Consider the following 26,145-nt stretch of genomic DNA (forward strand, 5'->3'; position numbering starts at 1 on the left):
AGAACCCATTTCAAAATTGTAGAAATAAAATTAGAAATGCAGCTCCTTATTCTATTAGACAATTCTGCTTTAGAATCACTTAATTGTTGTTGTTGTTTTTTTTTAAATTACCAGTCAGCTCCTCAGTTAACTGTACAAGAATAACTAATCTGCAAGGGGAATATTTACTCTTGGGCTGGGATCCTTATCTTGAAATTAAATTTTTACATTTGTTTGAACAAGTTAAAGAACAACACAATGACTTTTTTTTAAGTGTGTTCTTTTTTTCCATATTTTTTATTGGTGCATTATAGTTGTACATAATAGCGGGATTTATTGTTACATATTCATCCATGCCCAAATATAACAAATATAATTTGGCCAAAACCATTCCCCAGTATTACCCCTTTCAACAAAAGGATTTCTTACAGAACAAAAATATAGAAAGGGCCTGTGAAGGGCTGGAGTTGTAACTCAGTGGTAGAGCCGTTGCTCAGCATGCAGGAGGCATCGGGGAAGATGGGAGGGGAAGGGGAAGAGAAAAGGAAAGGAGAAAACAAAAAGGGGTTAGAATTAAGTCCTTACTTTAGCCTCAGTATTGCGGTAGCGTCCCAATTTCAGAATAATCTATCACTCTCATAAAGATAGGCCATGTCAAGGGCAGGGCTGTCCCTCAGAGTCTAGGCCAGTCGCCTTCCCTCTCTGGGCAGGAAGTTGGGAGCTGGCCCGCCGGGCAGCGGAGACCCACAGCCTCGGCGCCCGGCTGGGCCACCTGGGTGGCTGGACCGCGGAAGCCCCGCCCGCGCGGCCCCGCCGGAGGCAAGACCACGCCCCTGCCTCGGGCGCACCCGGCGCGAGGCCGCCCACCGCGTCACCCTCCTCCGGCCCCCGCCTCGCCGCACTGTCTGCCGGCGGGGGCGGGGCGAGCCTCGCGGCCCAGGCTGGGAACCCGCCCCGGCCTCGCGCCCTATGTAAGGCAGGCCACGGCGCCCTGGCCGCGGTGGCGGCGACAGCTGGAGCTCGCGAGCCTCCCGAGTCGGAGGGGGGTCTCCGGTGCGTTCCTCGCTCGCTTGTTCTCGCGGGCGGCGGGTGCGCACACGCCCGCAGCGCCCCGCCCCCGCGCGCCGCGGTGTCCCCAGTGGTCCCCGGGCCGCTGAGGACAACATGCGGGACTACGAGGAGGTGACCGCCTTCCTGGGCGAGTGGGGGCCCTTCCAGCGCCTCATCTTCTTCCTGCTCAGTGCCAGCATCATCCCCAATGGCTTCAACGGTATGTCAGTCGTGTTTCTGACGGGGACCCCGGAGCACCACTGCCTTGTGCCGGACACCGCGAATCTGAGCAGCGCGTGGCGCAACCACAGTATCCCGCTGGTGCTGCAGGACGATCGCAAGGTGCCCCACAGCTGCCGCCGCTACCGGCTAGCTACCATCTCCAACTTCTCAGCGCTCGGGTTGGAACCGGGACGCGACGTGGACCTGGAGCAGCTGGAGCAGGAGAGCTGCCTGGATGGCTGGGAATTCAGCCAGGACATCTACCTGTCCACCATCGTGACCGAGGTGGGTGGCAGCCCCCCACCAGGGTCTGATGACACAGAGCAGACAGATGTGGTCTTTGAACCCTCCCACCCCCAGGTGTGCACAGGACGCTGTCACCTTCCCTTCAACACAGGATACCCTGGTGATGAGCATCCTCCACCCAGGTGGCTTAGGAGTACCTAGGAGTTGACTTCCAGCCAGAGCATGACCCTCACAACAAGAGTGTCAGGCTGGCCCTGAATCCTGATGGCCACATTGGAGATGGAACCAAGAAGGCTCTGGCAGCCCTTGGGAGATGCTCTAAGATGCTGAGTGATCCAGCTTTTCTCTAGATGGTAGTGGAAATGATGAGGAGCCTCTCAATCATCCAGCTCACCTTTCAGTGCTTCTCAAACCAGGGCTGTCCCCTTCCTCTGGGAACTGGGTTAATTTTTCAGGCTGCAGGGCCTACCTGTTCTTTGATTTCAACACAGCCCAAACAAACCTGCAGGCAGAAAGTGTCTCTGAGAAACTTGTTACCATTTTGACCTGCCATTTGGCATCTGTTCAGAGAAAAGAAATAACTATTCTTTTCAGAACTTTTAAAGTTAAAGGAAGCATATGTAGAAAATTGTCTTCCCTCTACAGTCTGGGCATACCCTGTGAAGAATTGTTTTCCTTTGGCCCATGGGAAGCTGTACCTTTTTAAAGACCCATGCACCTGATGATGTATTCAGTCAAAAAAAAATTGGCCAGATTTAGTGAAAGCATGTAACTAACTTCTGTTCATAGGGACTGAAGGTAGGCAGTACCTTTCTTATTCTCCAGCCCCTTGGGTTTTCCTTTTGGGTAGCTTTGTCAGTCCCCAGGTGACCCCATAGTCATTTGATGGTAATGGTGCATGTGGATGTACTTTGAGACTTACTAAGGTAATTACACTAATTCCCTGGAGTCTCAGTAGAACTGAGTAAGCAGGTCAATGAAAAGAGCCCTCCTTGATAGGCTTTGGGCCACTAGGTTCACTGCATGTTAGATTAGGAATTTGTGGTTAAGGAAGGCTTCCTTGAGGAGGTTGCCTCTGAATTAATTCAGAGTGTTCAAAATGGCAGTCGCAGGAAAATATAGCAGGAGGGCAGAGGGAAAGGAATGATGGCAGAAGTCATGGGTCCTGGCCTGGCATCAAACCCTGCTGGAGCAGGTACTGATACTCCTAGAGCATCAAAGACCCTTACAGGGACTCTGAAGGCCAAGGTCTGTTGCTTCTGAGGGCTGTCACTCTTCAAGGGTAGAGTCTGAGAGTTGCCCCAGGAGACTCACTGTGTGCACATATGTGTTTTCTGTGATTATTTAGAAGTTTGACATCGTCAGCACCTATATCTGCTCACTTCATATAAAAGTAAAAGGAATGTGACCTAAGTAAGCCCCACTGGGATTTCTCACCCTACTAGGTGACATCTTTCCAGTAGTGACATCTTTCCAGTGTCCTGAAGCATCACTCCTTGACAAAAGAGTCACTAAGTGGAAGTAGCCTACTGCTTTGTGATCCATGCGTGCACAAAGAATCAGAATTTCAAATTGTCCCAAATTCTGTTTTATACACTCACAAGTGTGTCTGTTATCTCCCCAGAAGCCAGTGAAAACTGTGAAAGCAGAGTCTGTATCTGGGGTTGCAGGCATAGATCACAGAAGGAAGCCAGGCTCCATGATCTAGGAGTTCCTACAAATTCTACTTGTGGTTGCCCAAAGAAAGGGGAGGCCTGAGGTCAAAATCAGCTCATGGTACCTCTTGGGGTTTTCCCCTAACCTTAAGTGTTCCTGCTTATTTAAGTCATTTGTTCCTACTTTGTTGTCCCTATCCTACTTTCTCCCCAGAATGGTGATATCACTGATGAGCTAGCTCTCAGTGGCCAGCTATGTGGAATTGTCCTGACCCTTCTGACCCTACTTTGCTGTCAGTGTCAAACTGTTTTATATATGTATGCTTAGACTTCATTTAGCTGTATAAGCAGTTTCGCAAGAGCTATGTGCCCTTTTACCTACTTACAGGTCAGTATTTGCAGGGAGGCAAGATTAATGCTTTACCTCGCTCTTTGTTTGGGATCTGGAATGCTTGACTGGAAGTTCAAGGCTGCTGGTTCCTCTTAAGGGAATAGTCACTATTGGAAGCTGCTTCATCAACATTCTGATGACTTGTTCTAAGGCTTATTATCTTTCAACCCAGACAGGCCTGCTGACTGCTGCAGCTAGTCCCATGCTTGCTAATGTCTCCAAGCCTGCCCTCTGACCCAAAGGAAACATAGAGGTGTTTGTAATACACTAGAATTGAGTATCTATTCATATTTGATAGACAACTAAAACCTCAGCTCTTCTTTTTTTCTTTTTTCAAGTTAAAGTCCAACTTTGCATCTCCCTTATCTCCACACAGTATTGAATGCAGGGGAAATTTCCATTTGGGAAAGTTTTTACAGAATAGTTTAATGAATAATTTAAGAAATCTGAAATTTAAGAACTAAGAAAAATGGCTAGTTTAATTCATAGAAGGGAAACTTGGAAGAAGCCAAAAGGATGGACTAGAATGTTTTAAAAGAAAAGTGATTCTCCACCCCATTGACTAGAGCTTGGTGTTGTGTGTATCTGGATCAAGGCATTAGGATTAGCAGAAAGAAGGGGACACTATGAGGTGAAAGAGATTTATGCACCCATGTTTCACGAGTGGTTTAATGATACACATACTTCTAGCAGACCCTTCTTCTGGCCTCTCAATCATCCAGCTCACCTTTCAGTGCTTCTCAAACCAGGGCTGTCCCCTTCCTCTGGGAACTGGGTTAATTTTTCAGGCTGCAGGGCCTACCTGTTCTTTGATTTCAACACAGCCCAAACCAACCTGCAGGCAGAAAGTGTCTTTGAGAAACTTCTAAAATTTCTGGCACCTACAAGTTGGGGCTCCTTCAGCTGAGACCTGGCAGTCCTCTGCATCACCTTGCTCCCTTCATGTCCCTCCTCTCCAGAAACCCCAGGGCCCAGTCCTTGGCAGGACTCTGACTCACTTGATTTTTTCCTGAATTAGCTTTTCTTTCAGTCTTGTTTCATGCCTAGATGGTCTTGGGAGATGGGAGAGCCCCCACTGTTATCCACAAGCCTATGTGGACAAAAAACCCAGCACCCTGGGAAGCTGGGCCAGACTGATTCTAGGCTGGAAAGACCAGAGAGAGAGAGAGAGACCTGAAACCTGTGCCTTTGCTGCACTTTCTTAGGGGAAGCACAGAACCTTACCCATGCCTTTACCAGCCCTATGGCAAACCAGAGAAGCCACTTGCTAGACCCCGTGTTCCCCCCCAACCCCCAGCAATTAATCATAATGGACCCATCTGGCCATGAGTGGTCAGACTGAGCCCCTTCTCTAGCTAGCTCAGAACTATCAACCTGGGTCCAGGTTCTGAGAGTTGACAGGCAAGGGGGTCAGGAAACAAAAGAATTTATTGTAGAGATTGAAATGTAGGGTTTATTTGGACTTTGAGGAGACAAGACCTAGGACCAAGCTCAAAGAATACTATGATGTTGGCAGCCCTTTTATTTGTCCATTCACTCATTCACTCATGTACCAAACAGTTCATGAGCTACTCCTCCACAGAGGGCATCACCACCACGCATTGTAGAGGATATGGTAGCAAATACTTTTTTGTCTTTGCCCTGATGGCCAAGGGGCAAGGATCTAGTATTAATTTATTTTTTTAAAACAAAGTCTCTCTATGTTCCCCAGGCTGGTCTCAAACCCATGGTCCCAAATCATCCTTCTGCCTCCATGTCCTAAGTAGCTGGGACTACAGGCTTGTGCCATGATACCTGGCAAGGATCCACCATTAATTGCAGTGGGAGGCAGGACAAGAATACGAGGTCTTCTGTAACACACGGTGCCTACCAGTGTGCTTGACCTAGGTACATCTAGGTACATCTGATGCGCTCAGCCTAGGTACATCTCAGGGAAGAATATTCACCTTATGGGCACAGACCCTATCTCTTTTCCCTTCCAGCCAGTTCACAGGTAAGAACATTTAGTCCCAGGAAACTATGTTATTTCTGTACATCCCATAATTGAAAAGCAATGCCAGTTACATACAAGGTACAAGAGATGCAGTTCTCCCTCTCATAAAAAGTTTAACAGCTTGAGGCATAAATTTATAAAGAAAATGAAATATCTAAAGTGCACAACTTGAAAAGCTCGGACACATACATATATATAACTCTGAAGCCATCATTGCTAGAAAGGCTCAGTTCTGACCAGGAAGAACAGCAAGTCTAGGCCCCTCACCAAAGTTGCTCCCAGATTCTTTCAAGTTGGACCTGCTTTCCCAGCCCACCCAGCTGAGGGGTAATGATGCTAGACTTGGGTCCCAAATCTCAAATCCACACATTCTGTTTGAACATTGACACTTTTGCTATCAGCCAGTACAGCCCATCCCACGAGCCAAGTAGAGACATCAAAAAGCTGTTCTATAGCTGATTTAGGTAGTTGGGGAGCTCAGTATAGAATACTATGTTCCTTCACAGACACATTAAGTGGGAAGTACTTAGCCTAGACTCTGTTGGCTTCTTACCCCCTCCCCACTCCCAGGAGGATTCAGACCATGTCCTAGAGTCCACTGAAGTCTGTCTGGTGGTTGGCAGGTAAGTGAATGGATTGATTGGCTGGTTGGTGGGACCGACTTCATGCCTGCTCTTTGTGTTCATTTTTGAGACCTATCACCTTTCCTGACCCTACTCACAGATCCCCCTGTGGTCACTAAGAAAGAGACTTTAATGTAAGTTGGCTTCCAGAGAGCCCAAAGCCAGACTCTGAGAGTTGTCAAGGGCACTCAGTGGTGGTTAGAGGGCACTGTAACTTACGCACTTGCCTTGACCTAGGACAGGCTGTACCAAAGGGAGGAGGGGGAATGAGGAGCCTGAGATGCTCCAGGCCAATCCCAAGATGTCTGTGGTCATCCTGTCCTTTGCAGAGCCGTCTGCCCTGGGTTTGGGTGTCCCCCAGCCTTGCTAGTCTTATATTCTTGGGAAACCTGTTTTGTGGAAACCTGGGGTCTACAACACCAGAACTCACTGCAGAAGCCTGTGACATCTCTAGTCTAACTTAGCTGAATCACTCCCAAGTTCTTGTGGTAGACCTGTTGAGAAATAGCTGTTGGCTTTGAATCCTTCTTTTCATCTTTGTTGTTTCAAAAGTAACATCCCATCATACTCAGTATGCATAATCTGACTCCTGAAGTTTAGAGGCTGGCACCCTGTCATGACTCCCTCAGCTTTGTCTCCCCACTAGTCATAGTTTTGGCTTTAGCAGCCATGGGTGATTGGACCTGCCCTAGGACACTCTTCTACCTGCCAGAGAGATGACATCACTGAGGTGTACAGGTGGGAAGGCTGTAGCTTCCTGAGCATTCTAGTCTAGGTACTCAGGGTCCTTGACTCCTGCTAGGCTTCCTCCACATTTGGGTGTTCACTGACCCCAGTTCTTCCCTGGGTTGGGAATCATCACCATACTCAGCCCATCCAGGCAAATGTTTTTCCAAAGTGGAGAGACATCAGCACCTGAGAGAACCTTGTCACTGCAAGTGTTCTTTGTGCCCAGACATCCAACCCCTTTAGAGGTGTGCAGAGGCTATGTGCACACACAGCCCAACAGGGCAGAGCAGACTTGCTTCAGCCTCTGTTGCTGACCTGTAAGAGATGCTTTTTTCCAGGGATGTACACCTTCTCCCTGTCTTTGTTGGTTACTGGGGAACCAGCAGGCTCCATGGAAGGCAGGCAGTAGCCTAGTGCCAAGCTAGCAAGGGTCTGAATTCCCAGAAGGGTGACCGTGCATGTGAGAAGCCTGCAAAGGTTACTACCGTGCACAGTCTCTGTTCTGAAAACATTTTTCTTGGAACCAAAGTTTTTTGTTTCAGCTTGCTTTCTTCTTTTGGTTCATTAGGCTGGGATAACCTAAAGTCTGTGTCTAACTTAATCCCCATGTACTCCTTCCTGCCTGCAGATCTCTTTTCTTGTTCCTAGTAATAATATACAGGGAGTCACACACTATGTATGGAAACTTGAGCAGCATAGCCTGTTCCCTACCTCAATCTCTTGTCTTACAATAGGAAAGTTTAGGCACAGTATGTGTGTGTGTTGTGGGAGGTAGGGTGGACTTGTCTGAGGTTAGACAAGAAGCTAACACTTGAGTGAAACTTAAAACTGGGTTTCCTAACTCCCAGCTCAGAGCTCTCAACTGCAGTTGGGCCTAGTATTGTTGGTGTATAGCATTTGGATTCTAGCTCCAAATGTCAATATAAGGATAGAGGTCATTGGCCCAGGTTGGAAGTGTGAGCAGAGCTAAGGGAGTGGGTCAGATGGTGTACACTATGCTCAGACCCTTGTAGGATGCTTTGACCTTTAGACTCACTGCTCCCTCACCCCTCCAGTGGCTTGAAGCCCACTGAGTAAAGCATACTCTGCCTTTTCCACAGTTCTGGACTCTGTCCACATTCTTAGGCATGAGCATAAGAGAACTTGCTTGGCATTTGGGCAGAATGTTACTCCCTGCCTCTCTTTCTTCCTCAATGGAAGCAAGATAATGGAGCCCAAGCTATGAAAGACAGGATGGGGAGGGAGAGGTCACCTGCTGTCTGCTTTGCTGCTCAAGTGACCATTGCCTGGGTGAGTTTTTACACCAGATCATGCAGGAATGTAGAACATCCTGATTTCATTTTCCAAGAAACCTTAAATTTAAGACCTTTTTTCAAAGAGGTGAGTGATATATCCCTTTGCTCCTCTTTCAGTGGAACCTGGTGTGTGAAGATGACTGGAAGCCCCCGCTTACCATCTCCTTGTTTTTTGTGGGTGTGCTGCTGGGCTCTTTCATTTCTGGGCAGCTCTCAGACAGGTAAGGTGTCTGCCTCCTGCAGCTACAGGGCACCATGGCACCAAGCAAGTACCACGTGCCTGGCCTTGACTTCAGATTGTACTATTCTCTCAGCTGAGGGCCTTATATTTTAAAAGAACAGAAAGCTGTGTCTGGTATAAACTCCATACCAAGTCAAATGGGCTAACATTCTTCGTCCCCTCTTTCTAACTCTTGCCAAGAAAAGAAACCTGATCTATCTAAGCAGAGTGTGTCCATGATGTAGTGACCAATTTTTATGCCATGATTCACTTCTGTACTAGCCTGGCTCACTTTCATTGGGTGATTTGGCACTCTGATGTCCCTGAGATGGGAGAGGCAAATGTTCTGTCTTGGAGATCTGTAGGTGGTATCATGGTGGCTACCTCTGAATTCCCAAGAAAACCAGAATTCTCTGTATAAGGTGAGAGATCTCACCAGCCAGCAGAGGCCTCTTAACTAAGAGGCCTGAGGTAATGCACTTACTGTAAGACAAGAAGAACAAATATTTTGTTTACACATTTGTCATAAGCAAGGTATTGGAATAATTCTAAAACTTCTAAAAATATATTTTTAGTTGTAGATAGATGGACACAATAACTTTATTTTGTTGATTACATTTTTTCATATGGTGCTAAGGATCAAACCACAACCCAATTCCAAAACTTTTAACTCAGGGTCCATTCTGGCATAGGGTATCCAAAAAAAAAAAAAAAAAAACTGAAATATGTGCAAAAAAGGGAGGGAGAAGAGAAATTGCACAGAAGATGGAAGGAGACCCTCATTGTTATACAGAATACATGTATGACGATGTGAGGGGGAAAAAAAGAAGTGTGTCACATTAGATTGGGTAGAGAGAGTGATGGGAGGGGAGGGGAGGGGAAGGGGGGAAAGGAAGAACAGCAGAATAAAATAGACATTATTATTGCTGTATGTATATACGTGACTGTATGACCAATGTGATTCTGCAACCTGTACACTCAGAAAAATGAGAAATCATACCCCATCTGATTCAAATGTATGATATGTCAAGATCATTGTACTATCAGGTGTAACTAAAATTTTTTAAAAAAGAAATATGTGCAAAATATTAGGGACTATATATAAGCTCCCCCACCCACCAAGGGGTCCATTGTGCTATATTTACTTCTCTGAAGCTTCAGGGTCTGTCACAGAACCCTGAAGTTGAAAACAATGGCCTTCAGCAAGTCCTTGGCCACAGTGCCACAAAGGAAACGCCCACAGAATCAGTGTGTCACCCAGGAAAAAGGTTAACCAGCATCCTCCTGGCTGGTTGGGCTCCCATAGAGAAGTTAAGGATGAGAACATCTTCCCTTAGGGTCAATTCTGCTTTATTTTGTGGCACAAATTCAGGGTAATGTTTTGGCATAATTTGCATTTATGGATTATTGTCAAGTCTTTCCTCATGAAAAATTTATGTGAATTTCTCACTAAATCTATCTTTTCCAAAGTGTCATCTAGTGATTAACTGCAGTTACCAGAAAGCATTAAAGAGTTCAATAGACTACGACCACAGACTGACGATTCTAGCTGGGTCAGAGACACTGGCCCTCGTCCAGGAAAGGCCTTCACTTCTCTAGATCTTTTATCTAGTATTAAGCATTGACTAATTATTTATTGGTTTAACAAACATGTGCCCAATACGTGCCACACTCTGTCATAAGTACTATATGGATTATTTTAGAAAACCAAATAATTGTGTCCTAATAACCCCAGGAAGTAGGAACTATCATTATTCCCATTTTATAAGTGGAGAAGTAAAACATGGGTTAGATAATGTATGTGCCCAAGGATATTCAGCAGCAAGGTCAAAGTTAAGCTTTAGACCCAGATAGTCTTGATCCTCCAATTTGTGTGGACTACGGCTCCAAGGCCCTGCTCTCCTAGAACTTACCTTCTAGCAAAGCAGAATGTATCCTACTACTGATGAGAAAATGATTGTTATCCTTGGCCATGGGGAGTGATACCGAGAAGTACAGGGTGCTACAGAGTGTCTAAAGGGGGAGTCACAGGAGGATTCCCTGAGGAATGAAGCATGCACTGAGAGTTGAAAGATGAGTAGAAATTAGCTTACTGAAAAGGTAGAGAGAAGAAGGAGCATTTCTGGGCAGGAAGAACAGCATGTACTAAAGCCTAGACAGGAGGCTTAGGAATAGGAAAACAAACAAAAAAAAAGTTCTGTGTGGTAGAAACACACAGAGTGGTATATAAATGAGGGCTCCCAGGCAGGCAGAGTCTGAGCAAAAGATCAAGCAGAGCCTAGCACACCATGGTGAGGAGTTTGGGCTTCTGTGACAGAATAGTGTGGTGCTATTGAACGAGTGTAGTGAGCAGATTTGTATTTTTTAAAGATGTGACAACCAGGCTGGTGTTGTGGCTCAGTGGTAGAGTGCTTGCCTAGTATGTGTGAGGCACTGGGTTTGATTCTCAGCACCACATAAAAATAAACAAACAAAATAAAGGTCCATCAACTTAAAAAAAATTAAAAAAGATATGGCAGCCTTATGGAGGAAGGATTGAAGAGAAGCAGGAGGGATTGTGGAAAGACAAATTAAGAGATTTTTTTTCACAGTAGTTCATGCAAAATATGATGATAGTTTGGCCTAGGGTGTGGGGGTAGAGAGGTAAAGTCAATAGGATTTGGCTAATGAGTGAGTGGAAGGGGAGGGGAAGAAGGTTTCTGGCTGCCTAACTAGGTGAAAGATGGTACCCTTCTTTAAGACAGAGAATGCTGGAAGAGAACCATATCTGCTGGAGATGTTGAGTTTAATCAAAACATACCAATTTGGGGGTGACTATGAGACCCCTAAGTGGAGAAATTGAGTATGTGTTTGGATATATGGGTATGGTGCACCATGAGAGAGGTTCAGGCTGGAGAAGTGTATTTGGGAATTTGTCACATGTAGTTCCCTCATCGGAACCCTAAACATAGACATAAGGGCCAGAGGAGAGTGCAGAGTAAGAAGGGGAGGGTCAGGACTGAGCTTAGGAGATGGGGGAAACTCTCTTGGAGTGGAGTGGCAATTGAGGCTCAGAGGACTTGTGTTAATGTGAAAAGGGAGGAGCTAGTTCCCCAAATTCACAGTGGAAAATTGATGTGTTTTTTTGGATCAACTGTGTCATGGCTGAAGTAGATTTTTATGGGTCATCTTAAGAACCTGCTTACCATGTAACACCATGGTCACCTGAGGAAAGTTTCCAAAAGGTCTACTTCCAAGGAAACAAGGGAATCAAAATTCATGAGTATGTGGAGGATCACCTTAGTCTATAGAGAGGCTAACATACTGCATTTCAAACATTTTTTAAATTTTTGGTAGCAGAACTTTCTTTTAAGTAGAATCAGTTAAGTCCAGGAAATGAAATAGTTAAAGTGTGGCTAATCTAACTGTAGCCCCTGCCTTTAGCTCCAAATACTACCCCTCAATCTTGTCTGTACTCCCAGAGAAGTCCTAGTCCTCTGTGGGATTAACACTTCTGACCTCACCACCTCTAAGCAAGCCAAAGAAATTACCTAAGAGCAATAGAGTCATGCCTTCAACAGTAACTCTTGATATGGGACAAAGGTTTATCCTTCTTTCTGGTGTATTATTAAGTCTGAAGTTCAAGAGCAATTTAAATAATCCTGGTTGCCAAAGCCTTTTATCTGACATTATTCAGTCATCTTTATGAATCATGAGAGACACAGCACTGAGAAGCACTCATATGTCCTGGTTTTTGTAGAAATATATGTGTTTACCACTTTGCATACAGCATAAAAGCAAGCTTTTCTAGTTACAGTCCCCAAATGCCAAGGACTGATGCTGCTTAAGAGCTTCGTGGACCTTCTTTTCTCTACCATTTTAGGGAACCTTGGATAGGGAAGTGGGGCAGAGGTTATACCAGTGTGCTGTGTAGTTAGTTTGCTGTCACCTCCCCCCCACTGGTGTGTAGAGCACCTTCATTACAGAACAATGCAGGTGGAAACCCTTCTCCACTGGGGTTTCTCAACCTAGCTCTATTAATGTTTTCAGCCAAATAATTCTTTGTGGTGGGGAGCTTTCCTAGGCTTTTTAGAATATTTAGCTACATCTCTGGCCTCGACCCATTAGGTGCTAGTAGCACCCCCTGCCTGAATTGTGACAATCAAAACAACAAACAAACAAACAAAAAACTGTTACATTGAGGGAAAACACCAAATTCTCTTACACAGCTGCAAGGCCTCACGCAGTCTGGTTCCTACTTCCCTCTGAAATCTGGGCATAGATGATGCCAGCCCATGTTTGTTGTGCCCTTCCAGCCACGGTGGTGTGTGTCCTTCTCAGAGTCTATAGTGTTCCCCATGCCACCCCCAGGGCTCCTCAGGATAGAAGGTTTACAATACTCTGGTTCCTGTGACTTTCCTTCATAGCACCTATTAAAAGTTGGTAGATGAAGTGTTGTCATAGGATATATATTGGTCTCCCTTCAACACCAGACTGAGTATCTTTGAAAGTTTGGTTTCTATACCCTTAATCCCCTGTTTTCAACCAGCTACTTTCCCTTTGGGACTCATCATTGTCCTGTTGTCAGGGAGACCCTCCCCCAATGCCCAGTCCCCAGCCCCACCCCAGTTCTGGATGAGTGCCTTTTTGAACTTTTGTGGACCTGGGAGCCATTTCTTCAGTGCACTTGTCTGGGTATGTAATCGCATATTCAGCAGTTTGTCTGTTGATGAAAGTGTGACTGATGTTTTCCTCAAGTAAACTATAAGCTCCTCGAGGGTAGAGACAGTGCATCTTTTTATAAGCAATGTCCCCAGTGCCTAGGACAATAGATACTCAGTACACTCACTGAATAAGGTGGGTGTCAGCTAGTGCCCCATAGATGTAAGCTTCCCACTAGATTGACTCTTCCTCCTATTGGTGATACTCTATTTTAAGTAAACCCACCTAAAACAAAACAAAACATCAACTTGTACTTTTCAAATGAGCATAGATAACAGAAAACTATATCGAACAAATGTGTGACCTAAGGAATTATTCCACAAAAATAATCTTGTAACCCCCATGAAAGCAAGCAATAGAACTTTGTTGTTCATCAAGAAGCCCTGTCCAGGTGCCCCATTTCAATTACAGCACCCTCCCTTACCCATAAGTAACCACTAAACTAACTAGTGTGACTCTTAAAATAACTACTTCCTCATGGAAGAATCCCAAAGACACAATCCCAAATGCCATAATTCCTAAAGTCTAAAATCCTGAAAAAAATCACAATTTTAAGATTAAAATCCTGAATGTTGAAATCCTGAAAGCAGAAATCCCCAAAATAAGATTCTCATTTAAAAAAAAAAATAGACTGTATAAGAGGAGTAGAAAGCTAATTCTAGGGAAGGGATTTTATCTGGGAAGTTTATACAAGATAACTGCATCACATTGGGTAGAATGAATGACCAGAAACTTGGTGAAGCATTATTTTGGCTATATCTGAGTGTGTTTCCCAAAGATATTAATGTGTGAGCCTGAGTAGACCAAGAGAAAGATCCATAATTAGGTGCTATTTTGAAATTTTAAACTCCAATAAATTAGAAGATCTAGAAGAAATGGCTACATTTCTAGACTAGTACAGACCTGCCAAAATTGAACCAAAAGGATTGTTTATAACCAAACAGACCAATAACAAGTAATGAGATCAAAACAGTAATAATAATAATAATAACAACAACCCTTCCAACAAAGAAAAGCCCAGGACCAGATGAACTCTAATATGCATTCTCCAAGAACTTTAAAGAGGAGCTAATGCCAATATTCCTGAAATTATTAGAAATAGAAAGGAGCCAATCACTTCCAAATTCATTCTATGAAGCCAGTATCACCCTGATACCCAAACCAAATAAGGCTACATCAAGGAAAGAAAACTACAGACACTACAGGTCAATATCCCTAATAAACTTAGGTACAAAAATCCTCAATGAAATATTAGCAAGTTGTATTCAACAATATATTAAGAAGATTATACATCATGGCCACATTCCAGGGATGCAGGAACGGTTTAACATATGCAAATCAATTAGTAGAATTCTTCACATAAGTGGAATCAAGGACAAAAATCACAATAGTCATCTCAATATATGCAGAGAAAGCCTTTGACAAACTTCAGCACCCATTCATGATAAAAACACCCAAGAAACTTGGGCCAGAAGGCACTTACTTCAACATCATAAAGGCTTCATATGACAAACCCAAAGCCAACTTCATAGTGAATGGGAAAAAAACTGAAAGAATTTCTTTTAAAATCTAGAACAAGAGAAGGATGAACATTCTCATCACTCTTATTCTATATAGCACTAGAAATTCTAGCCAGACAAATTGGGCAAGAGAAGGAAATAAAAGAAAGAAAAATAGGAAGGAAAGAGATCAAATCATCACTGTTTGTAGATGATATGATTCTTTTTAAAACATCATTGTGAATGCATGATTTAAGCATAATTGATGTGTTTCAGTCCCCTGCTGTCATCATCATAATTGTGGCACTGCCTTTTGAATGACTGTGGTGTCCAGGCTGCACATTGGTTCTGGGAATCGGGGAGGAGTAACAGCATGGGGACTAGGAACCTGGGACTGTACGGGCACTGGGTACACTGGCAACACTGCTCACAGCCCCTTCTCTTGATGGAACCCCCCCTTCTGCTACCTGTCCCAGCTGGTTCTCTGTGACTCTCCTTTCCTTTCCAGGTTTGGTCGGAAGAACGTGCTGTTTGTGACCATGGGCATGCAGACAGGCTTCAGCTTCCTACAGATCTTCTCAAAGAACTTCGAGATGTTTACTGTGCTGTTTGTCCTTGTAGGCATGGGCCAGATCTCCAACTACGTGGCAGCATTTGTCCTGGGTATGGCCATCAAGTTGGAGTTGAGTACTCGATCCTGTGTTTCACTGTCATCCCACCACCTGCCTTTCTGGAGACAGCTCTGATGTTCCTCAAAGGGAAATGGTCTTTAGCAACACTGGCCAGAGCTTCTTGGTGAACCCAGTTTATCAGCAAGGAAACTAAGCCAGACAAGTGACCAGCCTTGGATCCCCAGTGGCACAATAGCCTGACTTCTGATTTCTGGTTCTTTGCTGACCTCCAAGGTGTGGCACCTTGGTCTTGTTAGTCATTTTTGCCATTTTGCTAGAACTCACCAGAAAACATCCTTTTTATAAAGCCTACCACTCACTACCCAGACTGAGGTAGCTGGAGCAAGATGGAGGCATGCCAGGGAAGTAAGGGCTGTGATGGGCAGGCTTGCTGGGGAAGAGAACTGCCACCTCTGCAGAGCACTGTGGCCAGTGATGTCTGTGGATGAGCATAAATGGGCCTCAGTCACCTTCAGGTTTTGATTCAGAGGACACACTGTAGGATTTTGCTCAGTCCAGCCTGTTCTCACCAAAAAGGTTGTCTGTCTCACTGTTTGGAGAAATCAAACTCCAGCAATAAAATCTTTGAGTTCCTTGGGTTATATTGTTGAAAGGATTATTTTTTCTTTTCACATATAATAGAATATTTTTTCCTCAAAGGATAATAGTCAGCATGTGTGGACTTAGTAATGACTTTGCCTTTAATGGTTTCTTCCTCATATGAGAAATTGAAAGGCGCTAACATGGTATCTTTAGCATATGGCTGAGCAAAGTGGTGACATTTCACAATAGAACAATGGCTAAGGGGCTGAGAGGCCTCAGTGAGGTACTTCCAGGAGTGTGTCAGACTGGACTGGGTTCAAATCCATCTCCTCCCTAGGGCTTGGGAACATAGAAATAATTCTGGCTGCCTCCTTGTCTCTATGTTGAAACTGATACCATGGAAGATTAATAAGAAAATGATCCAAATTAAAGTGCTAACTTCTCTCCTCCCTTGTTTTGATCAGGAACTGAAATTCTTGGCAAGACAATTCGTATTATATTCTCCACGTTAGGAGTATGCATATTTTATGCCTTTGGCTTCATGGTGCTGCCACTGTTTGCTTACTTCATCAGAGACTGGCGGATGCTGCTGCTGGCACTGACTGTGCCCGGAGTGCTGTGTGCTGCGCTCTGGTGGTGAGTGTGGCCCTGTATTTTCCAGCAGGGTGGCTTCCATCTGGCCTTCACTAGAGGGCAGCAGCAGCCCTCAAATTTGGGCTCCCAGAGACAGGAAGTGTGATTATTGATATTGTTTCAGAGTCTCTCTTCACACTTGGAAGAACCAAAACAAAACAATCCCAAGACATCAATAGACTTGTTCTCAGCCCAGTTCTGGGTTGATCTAAGTGTGGGGAGAAGTAGCTGTGAGAAGCTGGGGTCTAATGTGACCTCCAGGAAGTTCTCAGACCCCAGAACAACAGAGCCCTGGTTCTGGCTGTGTGTTGCTGGCCTCATCCCTCGGCATGGGGAGATGAGAGAGTGCTCCAAAAGTGATGTCCTCAGAGTGGCCGAGCAGAGGCCATGCAATGTAGACTGGTTGGACACAGAAGAGGCCATTTGTCAGAGTGAAGAGGAATCACCCTTTAGAGTCAGGGAAGATGATATTACTGGCCCACGAGGAGTGGAGAAGATTTCAGGGCATAGTGGGAAAGAAAATACCTCATCATAGGACCTAGTTATGTCTCTAGGGCTACCTGGTCTTGGTGAGTGCCAAGGCTCCAGGCTACTCTAGGTACAGAGGCCAAGTATGTTGGATAAGTTAGGGGAAGGGGAAGGAGGAAATAGAGATCAATAGGCCAGTGCAGAAGCTTCTGTGGATGCTAGGGACAGGAAATGAATATAGTAGGGTAAGAACTGGCTGAGCCCTCAACAGAAGCCAGGCTTCAAGATCCCATCTTGTACGTCTTCTTAGAACCAGCAGGGGGCACCACCACTCTTCATAAATGAAGATGGCCAGCCAGTGTAGGAATCCCCTTAGCCTGTGCAGGGCCCTCCAAGTTTTATACACCATAGCCTACCCTAGAGCTCGCACCTCAGGTTTACTGGGTGTGGACCATCTCTTTATTTCTGATTTGTGAACATCTAACACTCTACAAACCTAACTTTGGATCTGAAAACTCATTTCCCACTTCCAGTTATGCCATACTGGTCTGTTGGGCAGGAGGCCTCACTGAGATTGTATTTGTACTTCTAGGTTTATCCCTGAGTCCCCTCGATGGCTCATCTCTCAGGGACGATACAAAGAGGCTGAGGTGATCATTCGCAAAGCTGCCAAAATCAATGGAATTGTTGCACCCTCCACCATCTTTGACCCTAGTGAGGTAAGCACCATGTGGGAACGAGTGGGGGCTACGCTGGTCATGATTTGAGGATGGCAGCACACAGCCCAGCTTGAGCCCTATGTCTCCCTGAGACATGCCCTGTTTTAATACTCATTAGTTGAGTAATAGTTTCCAACTGCCTAACATGTTTCTCCTTTCCCATGAGTTTTAGGTTTTCATACATTTTACTTTCTAGGCAATTATATAATAAAATAAATAAAATACATCCTTTATGAGAAATAGACCTTACACAATGTCAGCATTTCAGGAAATCATTGTTTCTCATGCCTAAGGTGATTTGTCATCATAAAGGTAATCCAGCACATAGCATTAAAAAAAACACAACTAGATTTGCCGTTGGCAGTGTTCAGCCTCTTTTCACCCTCAGTGGTTAGTTGTTGCATATCATTTTGAAGCCAGGTCCCTTCTGAAGTCCATCTCTTCCTTCTCCACTTTTCTGCAAACCCTGTTCTCACACACCATGAACACTTCTTGGCTCTGCCTTGTTCCTGGTTCTTGCTTTTCCTTCCTGTTCCCTCTCCTTCTGCCCTTCTGCATCAGACATTTCCCTCAAACTCATGACTACAACAAGAGGTTAGGATCTATAAATGCTGACTGATATGGTTCTGGAATCTGTCTGTGGTCTGACAGGAAGACTAGGGACTGGCTGTGGGAAGAGCCTCAAGCAATCATGCTGAAGTGTGAGCAGCCGGCCAGTTAGAGACTCTCGGGACTCAGGATGCAGACTCCAGGCTCAAGAGAGACCAGTTATAAGAGGCCAGTGGCCAACAACAGCCTTGATGGCGTCCAGCTGAAGTGGTGGCTTAGCAACAGCTCTCACTCAGCACGTATTGGAAAGGGCTCTGGAGCAGAGGTTAGGGCAGGAGTGTTTCACAGAAGGCTTTTAAATGAGTTGGCCTTGGTGACTTTTAAGTGAGGAACCAGTCTCTGTGAACCCATGAGCCCCACTGGCATCTCTGAGGAAATGAGGCTATTTCAGGGGATCCTTTAAGTCCAAAGTTGACCTTTTGTTGAACTGCTAACTTGGGAAAACAAGCTCCAAAGCTGGGTTTGCTTAAGAAAGCAACATCAGTATGTTTAGACATGTGGTTTATTAATGGCCTTGGCTGTGCTGAATTTCATAGGAAGTTACTCTGGGTGAAGCTCAGGTCAATTTTCCTGTTTTTCAATTTGAATTTTTCCCCCTGGAAGCAGACCAGTAACTACATGGTAGGAGGACTCAAAACATGAATCTTTTTAAAATGTCATATCAATAAACTGCACAGCTAGTTTCTCTCTCTGACCCAGAGGGCAGGGAGCCAGCCTTAGGAAGGAATGCTTAGAGGCCTCCCTGGAATGTGGCCACTGATGGGTGGATGGGGATGGTGCAGCAAGAGAACTGTCTGCTTGGGCGTCCGACTTCACTGGGCTCTTTGAGGAACTGGTCACCTCCCTTTACTCCTCATTTTCATTGTCTTTGTTATTGACAAAGACCTGAGGAAGACTTAGCATCCCAAAATCGTCACTATGCTACTGTTCTTTTCAAGAAAGAAAGATAACACACTCCCTAACTCTAAGAAGCAAGACAGCTATGATGCCAGGTTTACGTTATGTTACTGTATGTTTTGAGTCTTCAACCTTCTTTTCTTCCCATGCCCCCAATCATATTGTCCCTGCAGTTACAAGACCTACGTTCCAAGAAGCAGCAGTCCCACCGCATCCTGGATCTGTTCCGAACCCGAAATATCCGAACAGTCACTATCATGTCCATAATCCTGTGGTGCGTAAGTGAGACATACCTGAGGCTTCGGTAAAGGAAGGCAATCAGCTTCTGGAGGTGGCTCTTGAGCCTCTTATTTGCAGATGTGCCTCAGATCCAAATTGAGACTGTGTCATCAGAAAATGAAAGGGATGTGTCCTGTGATGGATGGAAGAAATGGGCATGTCATAATTCTTAATGTGATAGAACCTCAGAAAAAGAGAATGAAATCTATGGTGGAAGCTGTTTGAGAACTAGGGACCACTGGGGATCTCCCCACGTCCTGAGGTGAATCATTGCTTACTTCGCATCCTTGCTTAGTAGTTGTTGTCCCCTGCTCCCTTCTACCTACTCACAGATAATGTCTGAGCAGGCCAGATGGGGCTTTTAAGAAGGATCTGAGTGAAGACACATTGTCTTTTAAGGCTATAGAGACGTCTAAGGACTTTCTGGAAATGTGGAAGTGGGCTATGCTCCTCCTGGGATGTTCAGAGACTATCCTGGAGTCAGGGCCATGGCCTGAATGTCCTCATCAGATCCCATCTAACAAGGCACTTCATGAAGAGTCAGGAAGGAATGTGTGAGTTACCAGAGACAAGGAACACATCTGAGAGTCTAGACAGCTTTTTTCTCATATCCAGACCCTGGGATTAAAGGAGACTCCAAGCCTCATGGGTGAATAGTAGTAGGATGGGTGAGGAGGGCAGAGGCAGACTTCATTTCTGCACTCCATTGCAGGCTGATCATTGCAGTGGGCTACTTTGGACTTTCCCTTGATGCTCCTAATTTGCACGGAGACATCTATTTGAACTGCTTTCTTTCGGTGGTGGTTGAAGTCCCAGCATATGTGTTAGCCTGGCTGCTGCTGCAACATGTGCCCCAGTGCTCTTCCATGGCCACTGCTCTCTATCAACCAGCTTTGGGGAGCCCGTCATTTTGCTCACTGGGATGCACTATGAGTCACCCATTTCCAAGGAATGGGCCATGGTCCCCCAGGGCAGGGCACTGCTTCCCAGGTCTGCCTCAAGACAGGACTAGCATGTAGCCAACCCATGATGAGTCACCCACTTTTGGTTTACCCAGCAACTCCTCCCTTCTCTAAATTTCCCAGGAACTGTGGACATACTCTTTTCCTTCATGGTAACAGCATAAAGGTCTGGGTCATCAACAGAGAATGCTTACTGAGGAGAGGGCCCAGTAAGGGCACAGGAAACAGTGGAGGACATGCAGATGAGAGGCTGTGGCCCCACCATCTCTCTCTCTCTTATCTCCACAGTACAGTGGGGGTGGTGCCAGTTGCCTCTGACCAGGCCCTTACTGGCTGGTCACCACCAATCATCTGCTGGGGGTCTTTCTCCAAATGTTTTATCTAATGATGCATTTTATTGATATTATCTTTCTAATCCTGTCGCTCCTGACTTGGTGTCTACTGCCTTACATTCCCTAGCTCCTTCTGCAGTTGCTAGGTTTGGAGAGGTTCATAGAATAGGGAAATAGGCTTTTCTAAAGTCTTCATCTCAGGGGTTTTGAGGCTGAAATGCAGGCTGGAATATTTCTTTTAGTGAGGTAAATCTGGTCCTTTGGCTGGGACCCTTGGTATTTGGCATACTCTCAAAATGCATGAAACAGGAACTTACCATTGTACCACTTGGGCTGGGGGGAGTTATCTTTTCTTCTGCGAAGTAAGGTTTGGGGTTAAATCTACTGCTGCCTTCCTAGTCTCTGCTTAGGGTAGTTTGGAACGTCCTGAAGTAATTGCATTTTTCAAGTTGTGCAGGTGGGAGAGTGGATACTGCTTCTCCAGCTTTCTTCTGCACTCCATTGCAGGCTGACCATTGCAGTGGGCTACTTTGGACTTTCCCTTGATACTCCTAACTTGCACGGAGACATCTATTTGAACTGCTTTCTTTCGGCGGTGGTTGAAGTCCCAGCATATGTGTTAGCCTGGCTGCTGCTGCAACATGTGCCCCGGCGCTATTCCATGGCCACTGCTCTCTTCCTGGGTGGCAGTGTCCTTCTCTTTGTGCAGCTGGTGCCCCCAGGTAGGGAACATATGCATCAGCAGTCTCGGGTCTTCATTGAGTCACCCACTCTCTACCAGGCTACCTTCCTTAGTTAATTCAGAGAATAAAATGAAGCCCATCACAGATCCCCTGCATATATGCATCCTTAGCCTGAAAAATCAATAAAAAGTACCTAGTAAGACCAGAACATTCTTTATGGCCAGGAATTTGAAGGGATGGGAAGGAACACCCATTGAAGCTGTTGGTTAATTTTACTCTAAATCCAGGTTAATGTGTTTATATTCATTTTCCTCTCCAGAATGGTGGTGGGGGGGGCATCCCCATTACTTTTCCCAGCCCTGCTTTATTTATTCAACCAATGCTGTAGAGCACATACTGTGGGCTAGGCACTGGGCTTGGTACTAATGATACAGATGTAAACTAGTGTCCTCAGGAAGCCCACATCCTAGTTGAGAAAACATAAAAGGCTCTTTATTCTTCAGATTGTCTTACCTCCTATGAATAAAAATAAAGTATAGTGGGGAGCTAGTTTACATAAGAGTGGTCATGAACAGCTGCCTAAACAGGGGGCAGTTCAGCTATGAGAAAGTCCAGGAGAACATTTCAGGAAGAAGAGACAAGCAAAAACGGGTTAGGGAGTTAGCCTGGCATGCTTGAGCGAACTAGTGAGAACTGAGAGGGAGAGAGGAAGAGGAGGTCCCAGAGGTCATGGTTAGGATTTTCTAAAATTGTCTTCATATCCCACAGATTGGTGGGAGGAGTCCTTTCTGACCCATTTTAGGAGAGTCAGTGGGCCCTCATCTGTCCGTCGCTATACCTGGAGTCCTCAGTGCACCCATGGGTTTGGGATCCTCTGGTAGTCACTTTAGTTCCCATCAGGCTGGGAACCTTCTACATAGGAGCAGAGAATGTATTGTGGAGCCCCGGAATGGATGTAGAGGTTCAGATCTGAGCTCAGAGGGACCCTCATGTCTCCTTGTTTAGATAGCAAGAAGGATAGATTGGAGTATCATCCCAAAGTTTAGATGGTTTTTAAATGTTTTTGAGATCTGAGTAGAATAAAACCATGAAATGAGTTAGAGTTGAGTTCTCCACTTATCTAGAATCATTAGTTAATTCTGCAGCGCCTGCAGTCTGAAGTTCTGGGGTGACAGAACAGACAGCTCCCCAACAGACATGTCTGTAATGACTTCTGCACTAGAAGGCAGGTCGATTGGGCTGTGAAGAGCTTAATCTGGTGGCTTTTAAGTTGAGGACAGTATATATCCACATAGTTGTAGGTCCCCAGTCTCCTTTCAGTAACCACCTTGGGGTGAAATCTTGGGTATAGCCCCTTATCTCAGGAAGTTATAGAAAGTGACCCCAAGGCAAAAAAGGAAATGGAACTCTCAACAGCAGCATAGCCTAAGTTGGTGTCTACTTTCTTTCCTTTGCCCCTCCAGACTTGTATTACTTGGCTACAGTCCTGGTGATGATAGGGAAGTTTGGCATCACTTCTGCCTTCTCCATGGTCTACGTGTACACAGCTGAGCTATACCCCACAGTGGTCAGAAACATGGGTGTGGGAGTCAGCTCCACAGCATCCCGCCTGGGCAGCATCCTGTCTCCCTACTTTGTTTACCTTGGTAAGTTCCCTGGGCCAAGGGCACACTGGAGTGATGGGACAGAAGCACTAATTGGCTTTAATGTGAGCTGGAGATGGCTTGCTCACAGGAAAACAAGCACACAGAGCACATGGGATCCATCCAGTACGGATCTGTGGTTGGGGAGGGATCATGTCCCAGGGCACTGTGGGGGAAACTCTTGCTTCCAAACAGAAAACTACCTATAGAGTAGCTAAAAAATGGATGAGAAAGAGGACTTTGCTTCTGTTTTGGCCACACAGGCCCTCCATCAGAGAGCGTAATTTCTTTATCCTAAGAATCATCAGAAAAGTTTAGGGAGCCAGAGTACTTAACTGGGGATGTTTCTTCTTGGGATCAGGAAAGATGAGGGGAAAGATGTTCATTCAAGGAGTGTGATACACTGAGGATCATTGTAGCTTGGCTCTTAACACAGGCTTGTGTCACTTTATGTGGCTGTGCACCAGTTTTCTCTTCCTCAGAATTATTTCCTCATGGCAGCTGCTGTTTCCCTGCACATCCCTAGCCAGCACACCTTTGGAGAGAACTGGCATCTACCCTGAGAATACCCAGAGTGCTCTGTGAGCATGTGGCATAGACCTAATAAGAATAAATTCTTTTTGCCTCACCTGAAGGCAAATCAAACAGGTTGTGGCACATCTGCAGAGGTGGCAGAGTTATTCCTATCCCTGGACAAGTACCTCCTGTTCCTTGGAAACACAGCATTGAGAAATAGACTAATCATCATGGCTTGGCTTCTCTGCTCCCCTGAATCTCTCCCTGGCACCATGGGGGCACGACTGGCCCTCTGAGCATGCCTGTGCCAGCTGTGGGTTCTGAGAGTGTCTAGGTACAAGATTCCAATCTGGCATCTCAGGCTGTGGGAAGGGCCGAGTCCAGCAAAGAAGGTGACTCCTTTACAAGTCCTGGAAGTGAAAAAGAATAGAGGTAGACCAAGTCTCACTGCAGCCTGGGGCTGGGACTTCTGTCTGCTCTGCCACAGGTGCCTATGATCGCTTCCTGCCCTACATTCTCATGGGAAGTCTGACCATCCTGACAGCCATCCTCACCTTGTTCTTCCCAGAAAGCTTTGGCAGCCCTCTCCCCGACACCATTGACCAGATGTTAAGGGTCAAAGGGTAAGGAGACCTCCTTCCTCACAGTAAGGATGCACTGGGTCTGGGCCTGGTCAGCCCCTTGAAGTGGAGTCCCCAGCAGACTTTCTCTCACAAATACCTTGGGCCAGATTAGCCATCAGAGGGTTATGAATGGCAATAATCTGATCCTTTGTGGACATGTCTCCACACACATTGCCAGGGCAACAGCAGCTTTGGGACAGTGCAGAGACTAGGAGAAAATATCTCAGATCTGCTGTATGATTTTTCTTTCCCAGTGAGGTTATCCTCATTTCTGATGTATTTATTTGTTTTGAGTCTGATAGGCTTCTTTTTCAGATTTGTTCCTAACATTTGTTTTGCTTGTTTTAATAGAATAAAATATAGGCAAACCCCAAGCCAAACAAGAATGTTAAAGGATGGTGAAGAAAGCCCCACAATCCTTAAGAGCACAGCCTTTTAACACAACCTCCAGTGAGAGAGGAACTGAAAAGGAAAGCCTGCATCTTGTCAGAATTGGCTGTGCAGACTCCAAGTCCAACAGTGACAAATGCCTTTGCTGTTTATTCTGTTGACCCTGTGTCTGGTTTGCTCGTGGATGAGCATCATACCCACTCACAGGATGCATATATACGATCCTGGATATATACAGTTCCTCCAGGGACACCATGGCTACCTACAGACAATTTGTATATGTCCTAACTATTACAGTGATAGACATGGCACTTCCTAAGAAGCCGATGGCTCACTAGATCCTGTAGGATTTGGAAGAATACAAGAGGCATCTGCTAGATATATATTTTAATCTTGGACTACCTGAAAAGGCCCCTGATAAAATGGAGGTCTGAGTTTTCTCCCTTCTTTCCCTACATGATGAACTTAAGAGGAAAAAAATATTCCACAGGGGGAGTTTGATTTCTCACCTTTTCTCAGTTACAAAGGACATTAACTGGGATGTTGCATCCCCTGGCAGGGAGGAGCACAGGCTTTAGGGAAATGTAAATATGATTCAGATGAAGAGTTCTGAGCAGATGCAGAACATGGGCAGGTGATTTGTGACCACACTATGACTACTGGGCAGGCTTGTCTACATCTGATCAAAGCACTGGGCTTGTCAGGCCCACAAGTCTGCTCTCTGTGTTTTCTACTGCTGTGTAAATCAAGCCTCCTCACTACTAGAGCTTCTTATCTGTGGTTTGAAGGAAGTGTATCAGTGAGAAATCATCTCCCCTCTCGAAACTGTATTGAGAGGTTTTGTTGTTTTTGTTTGTTTGTTTGTTTGTTGTGTCTCCTCCTTCTTAAGTTATTTGCCCTTCAGCAAAGACCTGGGAAAGGCTACTTCTTTAGCTTCCTGGCTTGTGCCCCCCACCACTGTACAAGGCCTTACCAGCCTTAGCCACTAGCACTTCTCTGAGTGCCAAAAAAAAAAAAAAGATGTGATTGTATGTATTCCTCTTGTGGTACCTAATCATGGGGAAAATTACAAGAAAGAATTGTAAATCACATTCACAGTCTTTCAGAGTTGCTCATTTTAGTCACATAACATTATTGGGAGATATTTTGTGTTCAATGTAATTGTCTTTTCTAATTATGTTACCATGGTACTCCTAAAGCATATGTTTCACCTGTTTTTTTTTTAAAAAATGTATTTTTGTGAAAGCTACTGAAGTGCCTTGGGAAATAAGAAAGTTTTAATAAATAAAATGATTTTTTAAAATAATAGCAATTACCTACAATCTTGTTTTCCAGAATTTGATGAGCCCTTGTCACATCAACACCTAACTCTTCTTTCTGTCATTTTGGGATAATTCTGGCAATGGTTAAGGATTAGACTATAAGGTTAAGATCTAATCCCTGTGTACTAGAAATCTGTACTTTAGTAACTTTGAACCACATCAGCCTTCCTACACAGTGTCTTCGCCTGGGTTCCCCTGAGACCAGCATGTCTGTGCAGTTAGATTATCTGGGAACAAGATTCCAGGGAACAG

At 45.2% G+C, this 26,145-nt stretch overlaps 1 protein-coding gene across 11 annotated transcripts; it reads left to right on the forward strand.

The window, feature by feature from the left end:
* Positions 1 to 292: 292 nt before the first annotated feature.
* Positions 293 to 25,874, forward strand: LOC308657757 (organic cation/carnitine transporter 2). Of its 11 annotated transcripts, none has more exons than XM_081309772.1 (10): positions 294 to 1,536; positions 8,301 to 8,404; positions 15,112 to 15,285; positions 16,391 to 16,453; positions 17,511 to 17,637; positions 19,317 to 19,417; positions 21,224 to 21,438; positions 22,863 to 23,045; positions 24,046 to 24,181; positions 24,533 to 25,874. In XM_081309772.1, the coding sequence occupies exons 1-10, from the start codon at positions 1,144 to 1,146 to the stop codon at positions 24,618 to 24,620; spliced, it is 1,584 nt and encodes a 527-aa protein (XP_081165898.1). In that variant the 5' UTR covers positions 294 to 1,143; the 3' UTR covers positions 24,621 to 25,874. The 11 variants fall into 11 exon arrangements, with proteins under 11 accessions (XP_081165899.1, XP_081165898.1, XP_081165895.1 ...); XM_081309769.1 differs by having other exon boundaries at positions 15,112 to 15,266; positions 16,282 to 16,453; XM_081309774.1 differs by having other exon boundaries at positions 15,225 to 15,266.
* The last annotated feature ends 271 nt before the right edge of the window (positions 25,875 to 26,145 follow it).

The sequence above is a fragment of the Spermophilus citellus genome (assembly GCF_964194105.1).
Source record: "Spermophilus citellus genome assembly, chromosome: 1".
Taxonomy (NCBI): Eukaryota; Metazoa; Chordata; class Mammalia; order Rodentia; family Sciuridae; genus Spermophilus; species Spermophilus citellus.

Bases quoted from the DNA above. Each gene is read 5' to 3' on its own strand.
- LOC308657757 (XM_081309769.1), top strand. From the start codon at position 1,144: ATGCGGGACTACGAGGAGGTGACCGCCTTCCTGGGCGAGTGGGGGCCC. The intron at 15,267-16,281 runs GTATGGCCATCA...TGTTTTGATCAG, and splicing joins CGTGGCAGCATTTGTCCTGG to GAACTGAAATTCTTGGCAAG. The intron at 19,418-21,223 runs GTGCGTAAGTGA...ACTCCATTGCAG, and splicing joins ATCATGTCCATAATCCTGTG to GCTGACCATTGCAGTGGGCT.